Raw genomic sequence first — 21,684 nt, forward strand, 5'->3', positions numbered from 1 at the left:
GTTCCATCAACTTTGTACATTCAGCCTGCCCATTAATGGTTTGAATCTTGGCTGGTTCCTGCAGAACTGGCTGAGATTCGAAACGTGTATGGTTGGCCTTAATGACGTGAACATATTGATATAAATGGCTACTAGAAATGTACCTCAATTAGTATTACAACCTCAGAACCCATTTTGTCAGACTTTACTGATACAAGAGAGGACAAACACATGTATATATAATAAAATAACGCGGGATTCTAGTCTTTTTAAAGCCATATTGGCCATATACTAATAGCGAGTATCTTTGCAAAACATATCCAAAGAGGTTGACGCGTTTCACATCAAATAGATTCTTCAGGATCTTAAATCTTGGAGGTCTCCTGCACCTGGAGGTAGTGGAATCAATCAAATGCAAAAACATTCTTGATAATAACGTGTCTTAAAGCGCAACTCCACATTTGTTGAGAAAAAAAAAAACATTCCTCTCTGGATGATCTGTGTACATTGCAAGGATTTTAACAAACTTTATTGCAGATTCCTACCTTTTTGTTATTCTGAAGAAATCACTGTTTGTTCCCCTGTTCCCTGGGCTGAGTGAGTCTAATGGGAGTGGTTTCATGATTCTCAACCAGCTGCTCCAGAATCAGGCCTCTAATGAGGAAAATGCCAGGGTCTGCACTCTGCATCCCTTTAGATGTTATTTTCTATTGGGAGTATGTTACCAAAAAATGACATTTTTGTTGCAGGGGATGCCGAAAATCTGACTTGTATCTTAGTGCAGACTTCTGGGAAAATCAGTGAGCCAATCACACAAGCAGGAAATTTTGTTTCTGGGGGGGTGTGCTGTACACATTCTGTGTACAGAACACCTCCAGGTAGCCATATTGCATTGCATTTTACAGAAAATTACAGAGCTGCAGATTGAAAAGCAAAGGTAATTTTTAATACATTCAATTATAATATGACTTGTGTCGCAATTGTATATGGTATATTATTATTTTATTTGCAATTTTGGGGGTTACCTGCTGACATTTCTTTTTTTATCCAAAAATCTCCCCACTGTGGCAACGCCAAACAGTGGGGGATGCTTGAGTAAAGAGCCTCCGCATCGATTGATACCAAGAGATTACCAGGTGGTATTGTAACATTATCTAACTTTCTGAGTAGACTTCACGTGAACATAGGTGACGTCACAGGTATATTACCAGGATGTAGAATTTGGAAGACCTGGAAATAGAGCTGAAATCAGAGGTGGTAGTTCAAAGTTTTTGGTTCCATCTTCATATACTTTCTTTGCCACAATGTCCCTACCGCTGCTGTCTGTTGCAAAGTTTGTTATGAGTTTGATAAGATATTTGTTATGTTTATGACACATTGATGAGAGTGGTACCACAGGGTGCTTTTTTTTTTTTTTTTATTCTTTTCATGCACCAATAGATAAGGTATACCAAGCTGAATGGCTGAATACACACTCCTGTATTCACTGAACATGGTAAAGCATTGACTCAGGTTTTGCAGCCATGCATTTTAATTTCTTTTCCGGACCACCGATCTCAATGGTAAAGTGCTGGCAGTGTGGGAAGAACACCTCTCGAGTAATACAGGATCTGAATTCTATTCACAGAGCATTCAGACAGTATTTGAGACACTCTTGATTTTCAAATACTAATGTGGCAAACGTGTGTGCACTGAAAGAGTAAAAACGAACACTATGGGCACTTTCACACTGAGGCACAGGGGAGTCGGAAGCAAAGCACTGCTAGTTTTAGTTAAAGCACCCGCCAAGCACCTATTTTTAGAGCACCTCAGTGTGAAAGTTACCTCATACAGGTCAGCAGCTTCAGAGTCTCTTGATGTAACATGTAGTCCCACAGAGCACACAGCATGTATGCATCAGCTCGCATTTATGGAAAGATTAATATAAAACTGTAACAGTGAGGAGGGAGAAAGAGAGCACTATGTCATAAGCAGGGTTCCAGCCATGGACAATTTTTGGAAAGCAGTGGTAATAAACTAGCTGATACCGCCAAAAAAGAAACAACCATAATGCTTCTCCCAATGTTCTCTTTTTGGCAGTATCGGCTGCACTCTGTACAGAGGCTTCCTGTTCATTTACAAATTGAAGATGTAAACAGTTTACTATGCTTCAGTTATGAGTCATACTTGGAATGATCAGTCAGCCATGAAAGCAGTTTTTTTTTCTCTTCTTTATCAGCACTATATGGGGGATAGTTCTACCATAGGTTCATAGTAACCAAAATGACCATGAGCTTATAGCGGGGGGGGGGGGGGGGGGCTGGACAGGGGAGAGAACTAGCTGACATAAGGCACCCTGGCCAACTGGAAGCAGTTCTGTGCCACTGATGACCTATGTCAGTGACAGCTAAAAGGTTAACACTTTTATTTGTTATGCTCTCAATGTATTATTTCATTGTAGTGTGACAACCATGTTTTTCTTTATCTTCTATATACGCTTAAAATTCTAGGAAAAGAACTGTAAGTTAAAACTTGTTTTTTTTTTTTTTCTTTTTTTTTTTTTTTCTTTTTAGAAAGCTCGTATCTTGCTTTGGACTGGGATCCCAAAATGAAGAAAAAATACTTTGATGAAAATTCTGCAGAGGTAAGCATTCACCATTGCAGTTCAAATAGTGGATATTAAAAAAAAAAAAGTGTAATCTAATCAACCTTGAAGCTGAAACAATTCAGAAACAAATAATGATGCTTACAAATTAAAATGTGTATTGTGTTAAAAAAAAATAATCATAGTTGGTACATATCCAGAGGTTTTAAAGTGATCTTGTGCTTTATACATGCAAATAAAGGTTTGCTTAAACTTGCCTTTTGTTTGCTCGCCTGTCGCTCCATTTAAATGCAGTGTGGAAAGAAAGACAGCATTCTGTAAGCACAGGTCGGCGCAACAGATGATTTTCTCCCTGCTGCAACCAAATAGTGCTGGGCCAAGCACCAGTGCTTTTACATGGAGTTAGTCACATGTTCCTCCATACCTGGAAGTTATAGTTAGTTCACCAGTCACCTTCCAGGACAGATACACGAGAGATGATAGGTTCCACCTTCAACAGAAAACACAAGCAGAAAGTTTAACCCCCCAACTTGGTCCCACAGTTCTCTATATTTTACTGACTGAGAATGCAGCACATTTGTTCTTTTGTTTGACCTTTCAGTGGTTATTTTGTGGGTGTAGGTCTGTCAAGCACATTCCTGTCCTAAAGGTTTATCCTTGTATTTGTAGCCAATGTAGCTTTTGCAGGCTGTCATCTCCCTGTCGGCAGGAGCAGACCGCTTCTTTTTTTTTTTTTCTTCGGGTAAGAGTTGTTCATTGTGATTGACGTCAGATTTACTCCGGGGGAACATTGATTGTTTTTGAGTTTTTTAATAAAGGAATTGAAAACTGTCCGTTTTCATTTTTGACACTTTTTTTTGGTAAATGACTAGGGCTATAATGATGCTCATTCATATTGGGGGGGGGGGGGGGGAAATCACTTCCAATTTCCGATAAGCGCCCCTCCCCTGCCCGCAGTCACCCACAACCACCAGCCAGAGTTGTGGGGAAGAGGCCCTTGTCCCCATCAATCCCATTTTGGGGGCATGTGGCCTGGTATGGTTCAGAGAGGGGGGGGTGTTGCTTGAATTGTTCGGAAAATTTAGAGTTTAGAAAATGAATAAATTAACAAATTTTTCCGTTCTGTGCATGTCTAATTACTTTTTATAGCGTGTAGAGAACAATCCTACTGGTCAAAACCAAAGTCGTAACACAGTTACATAAAGTCTCAAGATTTTTAAGTCCCACAAGTATGAATGGGGCCTGAAGCTTTTCAGCAACAGAAAAAAATGCAAGTGCCATCAGAACAGCTCCTTCAATAATTTTTTTCCACATATTTCTGGTTCGAGGTAGCTGTTTGGTGAGAAAAAACCTTATAGAACATGATCACGTTAGATTTGCAGGATGCGTATCCACATATACGAATACATTGTCTTAACCAGAGGTATCTCTGATTTGAAGTTCAGAAATTAGATGGCAATCAATTAAAAGCTTTGCTTTTTTTTATCTCCGTGGTGTCCAGAATATTTTTTTCAAGAGATGAGCAAAATGATGCCCTATTTCTGTTTACATAGGATTTCAGTCCTACCTTATCTAGGCGACATCTTACTTTATGCACAAACCCAAGATGCCCTGTATAACTGAAAGTATTGGGACGCCTGCCTTTTACATGCACATGAACTTTAATGTCATCCAAGTCTTAGTCCGTAGGGTTCAATATTAGGTTTGCCCACCCTTTGCAGCTATAACAGCTTCAGCTCCTCAGGGAAGGCTGTCTACAAGGTTTAGGAGTGTGTTTATGGGCATGTTTGACCATTCTTCCAGAAGCCATTTGTGAGGCCAGGCACTGATGTGGACAAGAAGGCCTGACTCGAGGTCTCCGCTCTAATTCATCCCAAAGGTGTTCTATCGGGTTGAGATCAGGACTCTGTGCAGGCCTGTAAAGTTCCTCCACCCCAAACTTGCTCATCCATGTCTTTATGGCCCTTGCTTTGTTCACTGTTCCAAATCATTTGGTGAAGGGGGATTGTGGTGTGGGGTTGTTTTTCTTTTTCAAATATACATTTTTATTAAACACCACATAAAGGGAGATATCCCGACAGTACAATCAATACAGAGATACAAACATATGAAGCGCTTGCGTGACTTAAAAAACATTACTAGCAAGGTCACAGGACCAGGCGTCTCACAGTGAACTGCCAGTAAACCGGGATAATGCACTAAGCCACTCATCATCCCACCGTAATCACTCATGTCCAAGACGGGAACCTCCCTTCCATTTTCCATATACTCTTCAGGGAAAAGGGGGGGGGAGAAAAGAGGGAGTGAAAAGAAGGGGGGGGTATCAGCCAGGGAGATGGTCATCCCCATCCTCGGGCCCTCACCGTCACCAGTCCACTACGCGCCCAGGTGGGGTTGTTTTTCATGGGTTGGACTTGTCCACTTAGTTCCCTTTGAAGGGAACGTTTAAGGCATTAGCCTACCAAGACATTTTGGATAATTTCATGCTCCCAACTTTGTGTGAACAGTTTGGGGATCCTGTTCCAACGTGACTGTGCACCAGTGCACAAAAGAAGGTCTGTAAAGACATGGATGAGTGAGTTTGGGGTGGATCAACTTGACTGGCCTGCACAGTTTTTACCTCAACCCAATAGAACAACTTTGGAATGAATTAGAGCGGAGACTGCAAGCCAGGCCTTTTCGTCCACATCAGTGCCGGACCTCACAAATGCGCTTCTGGAAGAATGGTCAAACATTCCTATAGACACACTCCTAAGCCTTGTGGACAGCCTTCCCAGAAGAGTTGCTGTTCTCGCTGCAGAGGGGGCACCAACTCAATATTAAACCCTATGGACTAAGACTGTGATGCCATTAAAGTTCATGTGTGTGTAAAGACAGGCATCCCAATACCTTTGATAATATAGCGTAAATTATTACTCATTCTCCACAAAGTGCTGGAAACACTCTGGTAGAGAGTAGACTTAAAGGAATCCTTTTGCCTTCCTAGACCAGGATTTTTATAAGCCTGGAGAAGCTAGACAAGCTCAGGAAATAAGGGCACATTATCTAGTATCCCTCAGGCAGATCTTAAGGCTTCATGGACGATCGACTGTTTCTATTCCAGCAGTCATCTTGACACAGATGCACTCCAGAGGACTATAAAGCTCCTTTAATGTCAAAATGGGGTCAAACGCTGGATTCTCTGGAATCCTGGTCCTTCTTCTGCAGCAGCATGTCTAGACTTGGCCTGGTTAATCGATTTAATAAACCTTTCAACCAGGCAACCTTGGATGCATTTTCTACCCAGAATCACAGCTGATTTTACACCAACCAGGCAACCTTGGATGCACTTTCTACCCAGAATCACAGATGATTTCACACCAATCAATTTCTAGTAGAGTATAGGAGGCGACTCTAGTAGAAGTTTTGTCCAAGTACAGGAATCTGACAATCATAATAAAGCCCTGCTGGCCTTAAAAGAAACTTGTCAGGCATCAGGGGATGTATCTATGCTCTCAGAAAACGCTACACTAGTCTTGCATCAATCACCAAGTGGCACCATATCACCAAACCCTTTATGCCGCGTACACACGAGCGGACTTTTCAACATCAAAGGTCCGACGGAACAATTCCGGCAGACTATTCGATCGTGTGTGGGCTGCAGCGGACTTTTGATTTGCAAAAGTCTGACAGACTTTAGAAATGGAACATGTTTCAAATTTTTCCACCAGAACTCAGCCGGACCCAGTTCCTACCGAGAAATCCGCTTGTGTGTGTGCTAGTCCGACGGACAAAAACCGATGCGAGGGCAGCTATTGGCTACTGGCTATGAACTTCCTTATTCTAGTCTGGTCGTACGTCATCACATTAGAATCCGTCGGACTTTGGTGTGATTGTGTGTGGCCAAGTCCGTTCATTCGGAAAGTCCGTCAGAGCTCTGTCAGAACTCTGTCAGAACTCTGTCAGTCTTAGAGTTAGCCTTTTGACCAGTCCCTGAATATCGTAGGAGATTTTCTCAGCTGGCAGACCATCCATTAGGCAAAATGGGAGCTCATCCAAGAAGCATTAGCAGGCTAATAGGGAATGCCAGAGTGAACCAAGACCCTTTTCACACTGAGGCGTTTTTCAGGCGCTTTTGGGCTAAAAATAGCGCCTGAAATACGCCTCCCCTGCGGTCCCAGTGTGAAAGCCAGAGTGCTGCACTGGCAGTGTATACGCCGATCCTGCCCATTGAAATGAATGGTTGCCGCTGCCAAAGCTCTTCGGCAGCGGCGCTACACGGGAGTATTTAGCCCATTTGGCTGCTAACAGGGGTTAAAAGCACCCTGCTGGTGGCCGAATAGTGCTGCTAAAGCTAGCAGCATTTTACCGTCAACACCCACCCACCCCAGTGTGAAAGCAGCCTTATCTACATCCTTGAGAAACAGAAAAGTCAAGTAGTTCATTTTTCAGAGCCAAGAGAAGGAATCTCTGAGAGTAGATGCTCTCTCTTCCCTTTGACTCCTCTAGCATACACTTAATTCCCCCTTCTTCCATTGACTGTCCATAGATGGAGCAATTCCAGGGCACTCTGATCCTTGTAGCCCTTTGATGCAGGAAGACCTGATTTTGCTAGTCTTTAAATTATGTTCCTGACATCACCCAGGCCCTTCCCCAACCCAGCAAGATCTACTAGTCAGGAGACCAGTTTGTCGTCCCAGTCCTCCTTTCTTTAACACGATGGCCTGGCTCTTGAAAGGAACATCTTACGTGCCAGAGGATGCTAAGAGAGGGTAGAGTTAGGGTCCTTTCACACGGGGCGGATCAGTTCTGATCCGCCCCGTGGATATCCGTCTGCTCAGCGGGGATCACTCCGCCGATCCCCGCTGAGCAGGGAGATGACAGCTCCGTCTCTGCACACTGCGCAGGGACGGACCTGTCACAGCGCCGCTCTCCCCTATGGGAGATCGGATGACGACGGACCGCAGTGCCCGTCGTCATCCGATCCGCAGACGGATGGAAAAATTGCTTTTTCCTCCGTTACACTTTTTCGGATCGGAGCAGGTCGGATGTCAGCGGACATGTCACCGCTGACATCCGACGCTCCATAGACCTCTATGGAGCACCCGTTCAGGTCCGCCTGAAAAACTGACAGGCGGGCCTGAACGGGACATCAGTGTGAAAGAGGCCTAAATCTGTAGCGCACTGTATGGTCAAGTCAAAACACCTTCATAGACCTTATGGAGTGGAGGTGGTATCCCAACAAGATGACTATTTCGATTTTTAGGCAGTGGTCCCGCCATTAAGTTTGCTTATATATGCTTTTCCTCTCACATAGCTCTCCTAGAAAATGACTTACTGATAGCTCGATTTCTTGGGATCCTCCAGTACAGCATTTCTATTTTCCATCCTTTCGACAGTATAATTTCCAATTCTTTGTATGAGGAGATATTTATTCTATGTTTCTCTTGTGCACTTTGAGGTGATGGTCTACTTTTAATTTACTCTGCTTGTGTTTCCTGTTGAAGATTGAACTACTGGGCAAGTCTAACTTTTCCTATAGGCTAAATGATTAGGTGGGAGAGCGAAGGAAAGGTATTTGCTGCTGCTTGGGTACAACACAGTGGGGTTTTTTTTGTGTTTGTTTTTCTTGCAATTTTTTTTTTAAACCTTTCCTAGAAACAAATATATTTAGTATTATGTCCAACCTTGCCTAAGCATTTCTATAATTTTTTTTAGGACTTCGAAAAACATGAAAGTGTGGATTTCACTCCTCAAAAAAAGTCCTTCATGAAATTAAAAGATTGTATTGAGCTTTTTACAACTAAGGAAAAACTAGGTGCAGAAGATCCATGGTATGCTTTAGAATTTTCCTATAAACACCATGTTTTGAAAAGTAATGTGGTACCTCTCCACACCCTCCTCGTCGACACTGCACATCCCTATTTCCGTGCATCCCTTTACACTCACCTTAGCCCCTCATTACAGCATATTCCTCCACATCCACCTCATCTCATCAACACAGCAATCCCTTTGCAGCCACTTAACCCCTTTGGCACGTCCCACCGGAAACATCGCACTGCCTTTTCGCAGTGCATCTAATTGCAGTCATCTCCCCTCCTTATCACACCACGTCCCTCTCGCCAACCCCTTCCCCCATTGCAGCACACCCCTGTACTACCAATGCACCAACCCCGCCACAGCGCCTCCTCCTTCACAGCACTGCTCTAAAGTCTCGTTCCCATGATGACGAATGATCATCCTCATATCAAAAATGAAGCGGTTACTAAAGTTACGAAAATCCTCATACAACGGAATACAACTTCGGAAGTGATGTCATGTATTATATTAATATAGTAATATATTCTTTAATTTCCGAGCATGCATATAGTCATGGTCTACCAATTTTTTTTCAGACAAATACTGTACTGATTAAATAAAAACTCGATTGTTCTGGTATAATACAAGAAAATTTTTAATGTTTGTCCCTTCAAATAATTTCAGACAATTTGTCGTGATTGGCTCTCAAAAGCTGTGTAGTAGTGGTCAGATTAATTGTCAGATCAATAGCTTAGCTGTATTTTTCGTACGATTTTTTTCATTGTGTGCATTAGGCATACAACCCAACCTACCTCCCTCATACCCACCTCACCCACTCCCACCTCCATCTCAGTATCCTCCTCACGCATACCTCTGTCCCTTCCATCACAGCATAAACCACCTTGCCCTCTTTGGTCACAGTACCCCACCCTCCACTCACTTCACCTAAAGTAACATATAAATATATATATTATAATTTTTTATTTTTTTTTACAATATGTGGAGAAAATGTAATTATTTGAAATATGTATTTTGTGAAAAATGGCTCTATTTTAAATGCAGGAAATCTCCTATTTGAAATAACACACATATGCATCCTTGGAATTTTCAGCTGTCACGCATTTTTGGTTGTTCTGTTGCAGTTACTATACTTTGACTTTTAATCCTCAAACATAAAAAAAAGTAATGACAACTTGATCTGCCACTGTTTTTTGCGAGAGAGGGAAAGTTGGTTCACATCATCACAGCGTTTTTGAATGTGTAAAAAGATTAATTTAAAGTGACATTAAAGTGGATATCAAATGGTATCCTTATTCTCTAAAAAATAATTCATTCAAATACACTAGTTAACGGCCCTGTAATCTATTTTTCATTAAATAAATTCTAACTGTTTTTCTGCCCCCTGCTTCCCAGCCTCTCTGAGCGTTTTGTAGCTTGAAGCCTGAAGCTACGAAATGCTGGAGGGGGAAAAAAAATCAATTATTCTCTATGGAGATGTTTAACATCTCCACTCCAAAACGCCTGTACCCAGAAGCTACAAAACGCCTGAAGCTCAAACAAGTTCTGGAACCTTTGTTTAAGGCAGATTTGAGCGTTTTTCTGCTTTTTACATTGGTGACCTTTTGCCCAGCACACAATCGCGGCAAAATGCTGCAAAATTGTGGTAAAATCGTGCGATTTTCTGCCTGAAAACGTGTGAATGGGGCCTTAGTGAGCTGTTTTGAGGTAGCGGCATAGCAAAGCTGCAGAAACTGATTTTGTACAATGTGAGGACACATCCATCATTAGTCAGGTAAGGCTCGGTTGACACTAGCCTGACTCCAAGGATGTGCGACTTTAGGTGTAACTTTGGAATCCGACTTTGATGTGACTTTTTACACTCTGTGGCATTGAAGTCTTATCAAAGTCAAACCAAAATAGTGCAGAAACCTTTTCCAAAGTCAGGGAGGCGTGTGTAGTATCGTTTAAGAAGGCTCTCATAGGGAAACATTGAATTTCACTGGTCATCCAACTTGGGGTCACACAAGTTCAGATCCCATGTCGCATCAGCACGAACCGGGCCTAAAGGTGGCAGATCTCCTTGACTAGTCACTGAAAATTATATCAGTGGCATCCAGATGTACCCATAAAGTATTAGAGCAAAGTCTGACAGCTTCCCAAGCAGCCTTCCACTGTACTGCTTACCACCCTATGTATAGAGTGACGATACAAGGCATGTGTCAGACTCATTGCATCCAGTATGTTGTTCTCAGCAGAGGCTTTCTTCTATTTGCTGGATACTCTGCTTCAATGGTAATGAAGGACTCAAGTGGCTTTATAACCTCCTTTATGGATAGAATTGTTATATCAAAAGTTATTATTGATATGGGCTAGTTCACACCAGATGCTTACCAGTGTGTTTTTAAATCCCATCCAGAGTGCATGCACCTGCCCTTATGGCTCATTTACACCATAACTTCTGCTTTCACTGTGCATTTCTGCATGCATTTTCAGTGCATTTGTGGTGTGTTTTTTAGAATATTTTTTTTTTCATTTATTTGAATGTATTTTCTTTACTAAGTTGCAGTTACATTCGTTTGCCTGCTTTTATACATGTTTGCAGTGCATTTGTTGGCATTCATGCTCCTTTGTAGTGTGTTCCGGTGCAGAAAAATGCAGCATGCTGTACTTTTTTTATACGCACATAAAGGTACTGCAGTGGTGTAAACTAGGCTCATTGGAATACATTTATTTTTCTTGAATATGCATTCATACTGCACTTTTTCTGCATTTAAAAATTCACATAACCGCATCTGGTGTAAATGAGTCCTTAAAGTGGCATGAGTTGCCAGCTGATGGGATCTTTATGGTATATACACTACTGTGCAGGCAGGTATGAGAATTACTGTAAATAAAGAATGCATTCAGAGGTAGAAGCTTTAATCGTTTATATCAATTAACAAAATCTAACTTAAATGAACAGAAAAGAAATCCAAATCGATATTTGGTGTGACCACTTTTTGCTGTTAAAACAGCATCAATTCTTCTAGGTAAACTTGCACACAGTTTTTTAAGGAACTTGGCAGGTAGGTTGTTCCAAACATCTTGGAGAAGTAACTACCAATGTTCTGTGGATGTAGACTGCCTCAAATCTTTCTGTTTTTCACATAATCCCAAACAGAATTAGTGTTGATCAGGACTCTGCAGGGGGCCAAACCATCACCTCCAGGACTCCTTGTTCTTCTTTACACTGAAGATACTTTTTATTGATATTGACTGTACAGTATCTCACAAAAGTGAGTACACCCCTCACATTTTTGTAAATATTTTATTATATCTTTTCATGTGACAACACTGAAGAAATGACACTTTGCTACAATGTAAAGTAGTGAGTCTACAGCTTGTACAACAGTGTAAATTTGCTGTCCCCTCAGAATAACTCAACACAGCCATTAACCACTTCAGCCACGGAAGGATTTGCCCCTTAAATGACAAGGCCATTTTTTGCGATAAAGCATTGGATCGCTTTAACTGACAATTGCATGGTCGTGCACCGTTTTACCCAAACAAAATTTATGTCCTTTTTTCCCCACAAATAGAGCTTTCCTTTGGTGGTATTTAATCACCTCTGCGGTTTCAATTTTTTGCGCTATAAACAAAAAAAGTGACAATTTTGAAAAAACCTGTATTTTGCACTTTTTGCTATGATAAATATCCCCCCAAAAAAATAAAACAAATTTCTTCATCAGTTTAGGCCTATATGTATTCTTCTACATATTCGTGTTAAAAAATCGCAATAAGCGTATATTGATTGGTTTGCGCAAAAGTTATAGCATCGACAAAATAGGGCATTAATGGCATTTACAACTGCGGTGGCTGGTCAGCAAGTAATTAAAGCGGAGTTCCACCTATTTAAAAGTCAACAACTACAAAAAGTGTAGCTGCTGACCTTTACTAATCAGACACTGGCCTATCCCACGGTCCAGTGATGTGGGCTCACAAAGCCCGGCTCCTCTCCCCCTCCTTTCCGAGGCACCGACATTCTATCTGTGGGCGCCCGGCTGTGAATGGACGGGCAATCTTCTGGGACCTGTGCCCATTAAAACTGGGTATCTGCCCCCCCCCCAAAATGACATGCCAAATGTGGCATGTCAGGGGGTCACCATCACTTAAAGCGGAAGTTCCATCTTTGGGAGGAACTCCACTTTAATGTCTAAACTGCTAGCACCAAAAGTGAGTACACCTCTAAGTGAAAATGTCCAAATTCCACTCAAAGTGTCAATATTTTGTGTGGCCACCATTATTTTCCAGCATTGCCTTAACCCTCTTGGGCATGGAGTTCACCAGACCTTGCGCTTCTCCACCTTCTGTTTGAGGGTGCCCCACAGATGCTGAATATGGTTTAGATCTGGAGACCTACTTCGTCAGTCCATCACCTTTACCCTTAGCTTCTTTAGCAAGGCAGTGGTTGTCTTGGAGGTGTATTTGGGATCATTATCATTTTTTTACTAATACTGGCCTGTGGCCCAGGCTCCGAAGGGAGGGGATCATGCTCTGATTCAGTATGGCACAGTATATGTTGGTATTCATGGTTCTCTCAATGAACTGGAGCTCCCCAATGCTGGCAGCACTCATGTAGCCCCAGACCATGACACTCCCACCACCATGTTTGACTGTAGGCAAGACACACTTTTCTTTATACTCCTTACCTGGTTGCCGCCACACACACTTCACACCATCTGAGCCAAATAAGTTTATCTTGGTCTCATCAGACCACAGGACATGGTTCCAGTAATCCATAGCCTTAGCCTGCTTGTCTTCAGCAAACAGTTTGTGGGTTTTCTTGTGCATCATCTTTAGAAGAGGCTTCCTTCTGGGATGACAACCATGCAGACCAATTTAATGCAGTGTGTGTTGTATGGTCTGAGCACTGACAGGCTAACCCCCCCCCCCCTCCACCCCTTCAACCTCTGCAGCAATGCTGGCAGCACTCATACATCTATTTCCCAAAGACAACCTCTGGATATGACGCTGAGCATGTGCACTCAACTTCTTTGGTCGACAAGTTCGAGGTCTGTTCTGAGTGGAACTTGTTTTGTTAAACCGCTGTATGGTCTTGGCCACCGTGCTGCAGCTCAGTTTCCGGGTCTTGGCGATCTTCTTATAGCCTAGGCCATCTTTATGTAGAGCAGCAATTCTTTTTTTTTTTTTTAGATCCTCAGAGTTATTTGCCATGAGGTGTCATGTTGACCTTCCAGTGACCAGTATAAGAGTGAGAGCGATAACGCCAAATTTAACACACCTGCTCCCCCTTCACACCTGAGACCTTGTAACACTAAGGAGTCACATGACACTGGGGAGGGAAAATGGCTAATTGGGCCCAATTTGGACATTTTCACTTAGGGGATGTACTCATTTTTGTTGCAAGCGGTTTAGACATTAATGCCTGTGTGTTGAGTTATTTTGAGGGGACAGTAAATTTACACTGTTATACAAGCTGTACACTCACTATTTTACATTGTAGCAAAGTGTCATTTCTTCAGTGTTGTCACATGAAAAGATATAATATATTTACAAAAATGTAAGGGCTTTACTCACTTTTGTGAGATGCTGTATGTTTTGGGTAATTTTTCTGCTGCAGAAGAAATTTGGGGCCAATCCCACACCTCCATGATGGTATGGCACAATGGCTAAGTATCTGCCTGTATTTCTCAGCTTTGAGGACACCAATGATCCTGACCAAATCTCCAACTCCATTTGCAAAAATGCAGCCCCAAACTTGCAAGGAACTTCCCACCATGCTTCGCTGCTGCCTGCAGACACTCCTTATTGTAACACACTCCAGCCCTTTGGTGAACAAACTGCCTCCTGCTACAGCCAAATATTTAAAATTTTGAGTACCTGCTGCTTTTTATCTGCACCCTTGTTCCTATGTTTTTATGCATAGTTTAATCGATTAGCCTTGTTTACATGTTTTGGCTGAAATTCTTCCATGAAGACCACTTCTGGCCAGACTTTTTGGGACAGTAGATGGGTATACCTGGGTCCCTCTGGTTTCTGCCAATTCTGTGCTGATGGCACTGCTGGACATATTCTGATGTCAAAGGAAAGAATGATGTGTCTTTCATCTGCTGCATTAAGTTTCTTTGGCCGACCAAGGCATGTACAGTCCTCAACGTTGCCTGTTTCTTTGTGCTTCTTCAAAAGAGCTTGAAGGGCACCTCTTGAAACCCCAGTTTGCTTTGAACTCTTTGCCTGGGAGAGACCTTGCTGTGCTGTATATCTGCCCTGAGACTAACTAGTTATTGTGTTCGTTCTTGGCATGGCGTATGACCTGTGAAATGAAACTGTCCTTCACAACCTCAACTTAGTAGCAGAGTTTTGCTGTTTTTCACCCAGTTTTACGCCTCCAACACAGCTGTTTCTGTTTCAGTTAATGTGTTTCAACCTACATATGAAAGTGATGATCATTAACATCTGCTTGGTATAATTGTTTAATCATACACCTGACTCTAATTGATAACATTGCATAGTTTTTGTGGATTCAATGTTATCTTGATCTGTTTTTATTAGGTATTGTCCTCACTGCAAAGAACATCAGCAAGCAACCAAAAAATTAGATCTGTGGTCATTACCTCCAGTTTTAGTGGTACATTTAAAACGCTTCTCTTACAGCAGATATATGAGGGATAAGTTGGATACACTTGTTGATTTTCCTGTATGGTATGTAAATTTTTCTTTTATCACTGTACAAAAGAAATTGTATTTTAGCTGTAAACATTATACTTTCGTGTTGAATACCTTAGCTTTAGACTGCAACACCGATCATTGTATTCTGACGGCAGGCAAATATGATTCTCTTATACACCTCAAATATGCAGATGGGGGAATTGGGTCAGTTTTTTTGTTCAACCAGCGGATTGAAGGAAAAACTGACCAACTCCTCTATGGGCTGCTTAACTCTAGTTATTAATAGGTAAGGAGTTACATCCAAATCCATTTGTGAAGAGAATCTTAAAAAAAAATGGGTAATTGTATAAAAGATATAGTTGAAAAATGAATAACTAAAATCGTTTGGGCTGCCACTTTGCTACTTTTTCTCTCTGTTGACACTTCCTGCCATAGTTTTCCCTTTTGTTAATGCAAATTTTCAAGTTTTGGTTGTTGGTGCCCATTTTGATACGTTTGTTCCTCCTGTGCATTGCCCATAATATACAATAAATGAAAAATCCAACTTAAAGAGTGGGACCCTTAAAATGGCTCCTATAGTGGTGAATTCCATGGAATTTCAAGCTCAGAAAATCTTACCAACAACCTCCAAGCATTAAATACTGTTTTACCCAAAAACTTAAATATTAGGTTTTGGGTGGCCTGCCCTTTAAAGGAAATCCTATGGACCACAGCATACTCTTTCAATTTATAACAGCAACAGTGAAAAAGTTCAAACACTGGTTATTTTTGACAAGCCAATATAAGCTTACTTGAGAATCTCCTTTCCTGTTGTGAGTGATGCCTGTCTGTTCGCCACCTATTTCCCCAACCTTCCGAATTCCCTGCATGCTTTGCAGCTTCTCCCCATACAATGTGTAAATTAACCACTTCTTCCCAGTACAAGATCATATGACGTTGCAGACTTTCAGTGGTGATATCTAAATGATACCATGCAGATATAATTTTTCTCAGCCGGTGATTCCGTGTATGATAAGAACAATCATAGTGGCTATTCAGTCACTTAATTGTTCTTACAGGGGGTGGAAAATGATATTATTATCTGTTAGACTAGCTTAATCCAGAAGGAAGAGGCTGCCAGGGGAGGCAGGTACAGTGCCCTCGGGTCCAGGGATCTGGCACCGCTTACGTCTCCTGTGGGACCAATGGCATCAGGGGTATCTGAGTGGCGCCTAATCTCGGATCAAGCCTGGTTAGTGCTGGGATGGAAAACTGTCCAGGAATACTAGGGGCTGTAAGTTTTTTGTTTTTTCCCTTCTGAATGAAAGAGGCATCTGAGGCTGCGGTGTTTTAAGAGTATTTCAGACCATAGGTTTTTAGGGCAGTCTCTGAGGTGGTTTGCTCTTTCTTTAGCCAGCAGAAACCTGGTAGGTTAATTGCACCTCTAGGGACTGTCTAGGTCTGCCACTGAGTCATCAGTCTTTTGCCTTACATTGGCTCTTGGAGAAGAAGTTATGGGCCCATTTTTGTAAGACAATTAAATCGTAGCAGTTTCAAAACCGAATAAGGACATGAGGTCTATCTTAAGATCTCAAGCTGCTGAGCATCCTTCTGCTTCAGATAGGCCAAGTCTGTTCAGTGATGACCTCTCTGCAAGAGGTACATTTTGGAGTCCATAATCATCAGTAAATGCACGTCTTTATGTGGTGGTTTGTTTCCAGACTCATTAAAGATTTATGTAATTGCAGTGAAAAGTCATTTTTTTGGTGACTCTTCCCTTTGGGTTGGCCACACAGCTTCTAGCCCCAGTGCTGGGCTTGCTGTAGACACCTCAATACTCATTACCTCAACAATCTTTGCTCAGAAAGCAGTTGATTCCAGGGGTTCCTTCGATATATTTCTGCAGGAGGAAGCTGTGTTTAGGTCAAAGCATGTTTCCTACATACAGTCCTACTTCGGGTCTTGGTTGAGGATCATTCTCTGTCTGGAAATTTAAGATCCAGGCATTAGATTGCCGGAGGGTTCTGTTCCCAGGGCGTTGCAGAGCAAAAATCGGTGGTCGTTTCTTCCTTTTTGAGGCATTTGGAAGATAACCACTGATTTCATTCTCACCAGTTGATTTGAGGATGGCTACAGTTCAGTGGACTTGGTCCCCACAGGAAAGAATACTGTCCATCAATATCTTGGAACTTTTGGCTAGTAAGTCTTGATCTGGATTATGGGACATACCAGTTGTACGATCAATACGGAAATGCCTCTGCAGGCATATATATATATATATATATATATCAACCACCAGGGGTGCTCCAGAGGTCATGTGACTCAGGGAGGTGAACCACATTCTGTCTGGCAGAGTACAAGCGCTGTCTCTGCTGTCTCTATCACCAATACATATCCCAGGTAAAGAATAGTGGCAGGGGGAACTCTGCAGGTGAATCTACTAGATTCCAAGTTCTACAAGTTGGGACAGGTGTATCTGGGACAAGAGTCCCATTGCCAATAGGGGTAGGTGTACTGGTAACACCTTAAGGACCAGTTCTCCCTTATTTGATGCTTTCCCTCTGTTTCGGCTTTTGCCACATCTTTTGCGAAGAATCGGGGAGGTGGTAACGCTGATATTAGTGTTGGCCAAATTAGCTCAGGATGGCTTGGTACGCTGACATAGCGAGTATTGCGGAGATTGCTCCTTGGACACTCCCGGTCCACAGGGACCTAATGGTCTTGTGGAGGTTGCTCCTTGGACACTGCCAGTCTGGAGGAACCTAATGGTCTTGAGTCCTGTATCTCAGCACTGTAGAGCCCCTGGAAGCCAGTTTCGGGGAACTTCAATTGCAGGACTACCTGCCTGGGGTGAAGCCAGGAAGTTGCACCCGCAGAAAAGAAATATGTGGGTGGGAGTTTTTCTTTCTCCAATCGGTAGAGGAAAGGAGTTTGGCCTTAAGTACCGTTAACGGTCAGAGTTCACCCCTATCCATTTTTTTCCAGGGGCCATTGTTTCTCACTCCTTGTTTCATACCTCATACAGCATGTACCTTGGACAGTCCCTCCTGTCAGGCCATTCTTGTGTCCTTGGGACTTGAATTGATCTTGACTGTCCTTGCAGAGGCCACTTTTTGAACCAATCGACTGATTCTGTTTGTCCTTTTATCTCAGAAGGTGGCTTCTTTGGTTGCTATCACTTCAAGAAGTGGAGCTTCAGAGTTGGTAACTTTCATGCAAGGAGCCATTCTTCATCTCACATCATAAGGTGATGTTGCGTCCTCATCCATTTTTATTGCTTGAAGTGGTTTCTAGTTTTTCACTTGAATCAGGACAGTGTCTTGCCTTTTATTTTTCCTCCTAATCCACAGTCGGCAGGAGAAAGATCGTTACCTACTCTAGAGATAGTTCAGATGCTCCTTTTCTTGGAGTGCATTACAGGACACAGAGGCCCCTCCCCCCCTTTAGGGAATTGTTTGCTATAAAACTGAGGTACTTCCTGTATAGGAGGAGTTCTATAGAGGGGGGGACTTCCTGTTTTTTGGGTGTGCCAGTGTCCATTCACCTATAGGTGGCATATAAACCCAGATAGCAATTACTATAGCTGCTCTGTGTCCCCTGATGTGTACTCCAAGAAAAGGATTTTACAGGTAAGATGTAGGAAAAATACTATTTTTCTATAATGAGCACATTCCATTTGTTCTCAGATGCATAAGAGCTGGAGGGGGAGAGGTGGCAGCACTCTGAGCTACCCAGTGATTGGCTGTGCAGTGGGGGGGGGGTGGGTTAGGACAAGCAGGATCATTGGAGAAGGCTGAGTTCCCTGTATAGCTAGATAACTGACCAGAATGTGTACCCCGTGCCTAGTGTGGTCAGTTTTTAATAGGAAAACAGAGGGACTGGCAGGAACACCAGGGATTTCACACAAAGGAAGCAATACAAAGAGAACAGGATACTTTCTCATACAAGTACATGGTACAGCAGACACATATCGGGAATATGAAGTGTTGTGGTAACAATCACTTTAATATGTGTAGTCTAAATTAAAACTTTAAATATGTTAAAGCTTTAAATGTCCAGCAGAGCAATATTTTTAATATGAAACTCAGATCATGAAAAGGTAGACATGACCTCAGCAGGAGAAAAGTTCAAAAGAGTAGTTGATGTCTGGAACAGACTGCATGTAAATTTCACAGTCTGACTGTCATATGTGATCTGGTGGCTATACAGCTATAAAATTGTTAAAATAAAATTTTTAAAAACGAAGGTTATACCCAAACAGTACATTTCTACCATTCTTACATATGCTGGGGGTGTTGCATAATGTGCCTTGAAAAAGTATTCATACCACTTACAATGTTACACATTTTGTCATGTTACAACCAAAAACGTAAAAAAAATTTATTGGGATTTTATGTGATAGACCAGCATAAAGTGGCACATAATTGTGAAGTGGAAGGAAAATGATAAATGGTTTTTAAATTTTTACAAATAAATATCTGAAAAGTGTGGTGTGCATTTGTATTCAGCCCCCTTTATTCTGATACCCCTAACTAAAATCTAGTGGAACCAGTTGCCTTCAGAAGTCACCTAATTAGTAAATAAAATCCACATGTGTGTCATTTAATTTCCATACAGCTGTTCTGTGAAAGGCGAGGTTTGTTAGACAGCCTTGCTGCACATACAGCACCATGAAGGGCAAGGATTAGCACCTGTAATTCAGTCTATATAAAATGGTCTGTTTTTATATTGTATTAACCACTTTCAGACCGGACCAATTTGCTGGTCAAAGACCAGACCACTTTTTGCGATTCGGCACTGCGTCGCTTTAACTGACAATTGCGCGGTCGTGCGACGTGGCTCCCAAACAAAATTAACGTCCTTTTTTTCCCACAAATAGAGCTTTCTTTTGGTGGTATTTGATCACCCCTGCGTTTTTTTTTTTGCGCTATAAACAAAAATAGAGCGATAATTTTGAAAAAAATGCATTATTTTTTACTTTTTGTAATAATAAATATCCCCCAAAAATATATAAAAAAACATTTTTTTCCCTCAGTTTAGGCCGATGCGTATTCTTCTACATATTTTTGGTAAAAAAAATCACAATGAGCGATTATTGATTGGTTTGCGCAAAAGTTATAGCGTTTACAAAATAGGGATAGTTTTATAGCATTTTTATTAATAATTTTTTATTATTTTTTTTTTTACTAGTAATGGCGGCGATCTGCGATTTTTATTGTGACTGCGACATTGTGGGGGACCCATCGGACATTTTTGACACATTTTTGGGACCATTGTCATTTATACAGTAATCACTGCTATATAAATGCAGTGATTCCTGTGTAAATGACACTGGCAGTGAAAGGGTTAACCAGTGGGTGGCAGTGTAGGGGTTAAGTGTTCCTAGGGGTGTGTTACTAACTGTGGGGGGGTTGGGCTTTCATTTAGTGTACACTGATCTCTGCTCCAATCACATGGAGCAGAGATCAGCGTCACTAGTTGCTAGGCAGAATGGAAAAATGTTGTTTATACAACATTTCCTCCATTCGGCCGCTCCGTGAGACGATCGCGGGGATGCCCGCGGCGATCGAGTCCTCGGGTCCCGCGACTGGACTCAGGGGGGTCCCGACCAGCGCAGGAGCCCGCCGCCGGCGGCGCGCTCCCGATGGCACGGCGGCAACGAATATTGGACGTACATGTACGCCAATATGCCTGCCCGTGTCATTCTGTCGACGTACATCGTCGTGCGCTGGTCGGGAAGTGGTTAAGCTTGTCTTGGGGTGTGGGGCTTGTGGTTTTTATTTTTATTTTTTCTGGGAGTGGGGTTGTAGTGACTGTTTTGATCTTTTTTTATGTATATGTATGGAAATGTTATACATTGGAAAAAATTTCAAACAAAAGTGAACTGAATAAGAAAAAAAAGAAATGGAAAGAGTATGGCACAACTTCAAACCTACCAAGACATGGCCATCAACCTAAACTGACAGGCCGGGCAAGGAGAGCATTAATCAGAGAAGCAACCAAGAGACCCATGGTAACTCTAGAGCAGTGTTTCTCAACTCCAGTTCTCAAGGCGCCCCAACAGGTCATGTTTTCAGAATTTCCCTCACATGAAACAGCTGTGGTAATTACTAAGGCAGTGAAACTGATCAAAGCACCTGTGCAAAATAATGGAAAGCTTGAAAACATGACTTGTTGGGACGCCTTGAGGACTGGAGCTGAGAAACACTGCTCTAGAGGAACTACAGAGATTTACGGCTCAGGTGGGAGAATCTGTCCACAGGACAACTATTATTGTGCCCTTCACAAATCTGGCCTTTATGGAAGAGTGTCAGGAACAAAGCCATAAAGTCCAGTTTGTCAAAGACTGGGGCGGAGGTTCACCTTCCAGAGGACAACGACCCTAAACATACAGCCAGATCTACAATGAAATGGTTTAGATCAAATCATAGTCATGTGTTAGAATGGCCCAGTCAAAGTCCAGACCTAAATTGAGAATATGTGGTAAGACTTAAAAATTGCTACTCACAGACGCTCTGCATCCAATCTGACAGAGCTTGAGCTATTTTGCAAAGAAGAATGGGCAAAAATGTCACTCTCTAGATGTGCAAAGCTGGTAGAGACATCCGCAAAAAGACTTGCAGCTGTAATTGCAGTGAAAGGTGGTTCTACAAAGTATTGACTCTTGGCGGCTGAATACAAATGCACGTCACAGT

General features: G+C 42.1%; 1 protein-coding gene across 5 annotated transcripts in view; it reads left to right on the forward strand.

Annotated features, from left to right (window-relative positions):
- USP15 (ubiquitin specific peptidase 15) overlaps positions 1-21,684 on the forward strand; it is a 155,122-nt gene that overhangs the window by 120,931 nt on the left and 12,507 nt on the right. For 4 of the 5 annotated variants that reach the window (XM_077473548.1, XM_077473550.1, XM_077473549.1 and 1 more), the window contains 3 exons: positions 2,532-2,602; positions 8,261-8,376; positions 14,894-15,043. In XM_077473548.1, the coding sequence (XP_077329674.1) occupies positions 2,532-2,602; positions 8,261-8,376; positions 14,894-15,043 (337 nt within the window). Of the gene's footprint in view, positions 1-728; positions 917-2,531; positions 2,603-8,260; positions 8,377-14,893; positions 15,044-21,684 lie in introns of those variants that run through there. The other variant, XM_077473552.1, reaches the window with a different exon arrangement.

This window comes from Lithobates pipiens, unplaced genomic scaffold, assembly GCF_037356315.1.
Source record: "Lithobates pipiens isolate NorthernLeopardFrog02 unplaced genomic scaffold, aLitPip1_a1.2 Scaffold_8, whole genome shotgun sequence".
Classification (NCBI taxonomy): Eukaryota; Metazoa; Chordata; class Amphibia; order Anura; family Ranidae; genus Lithobates; species Lithobates pipiens.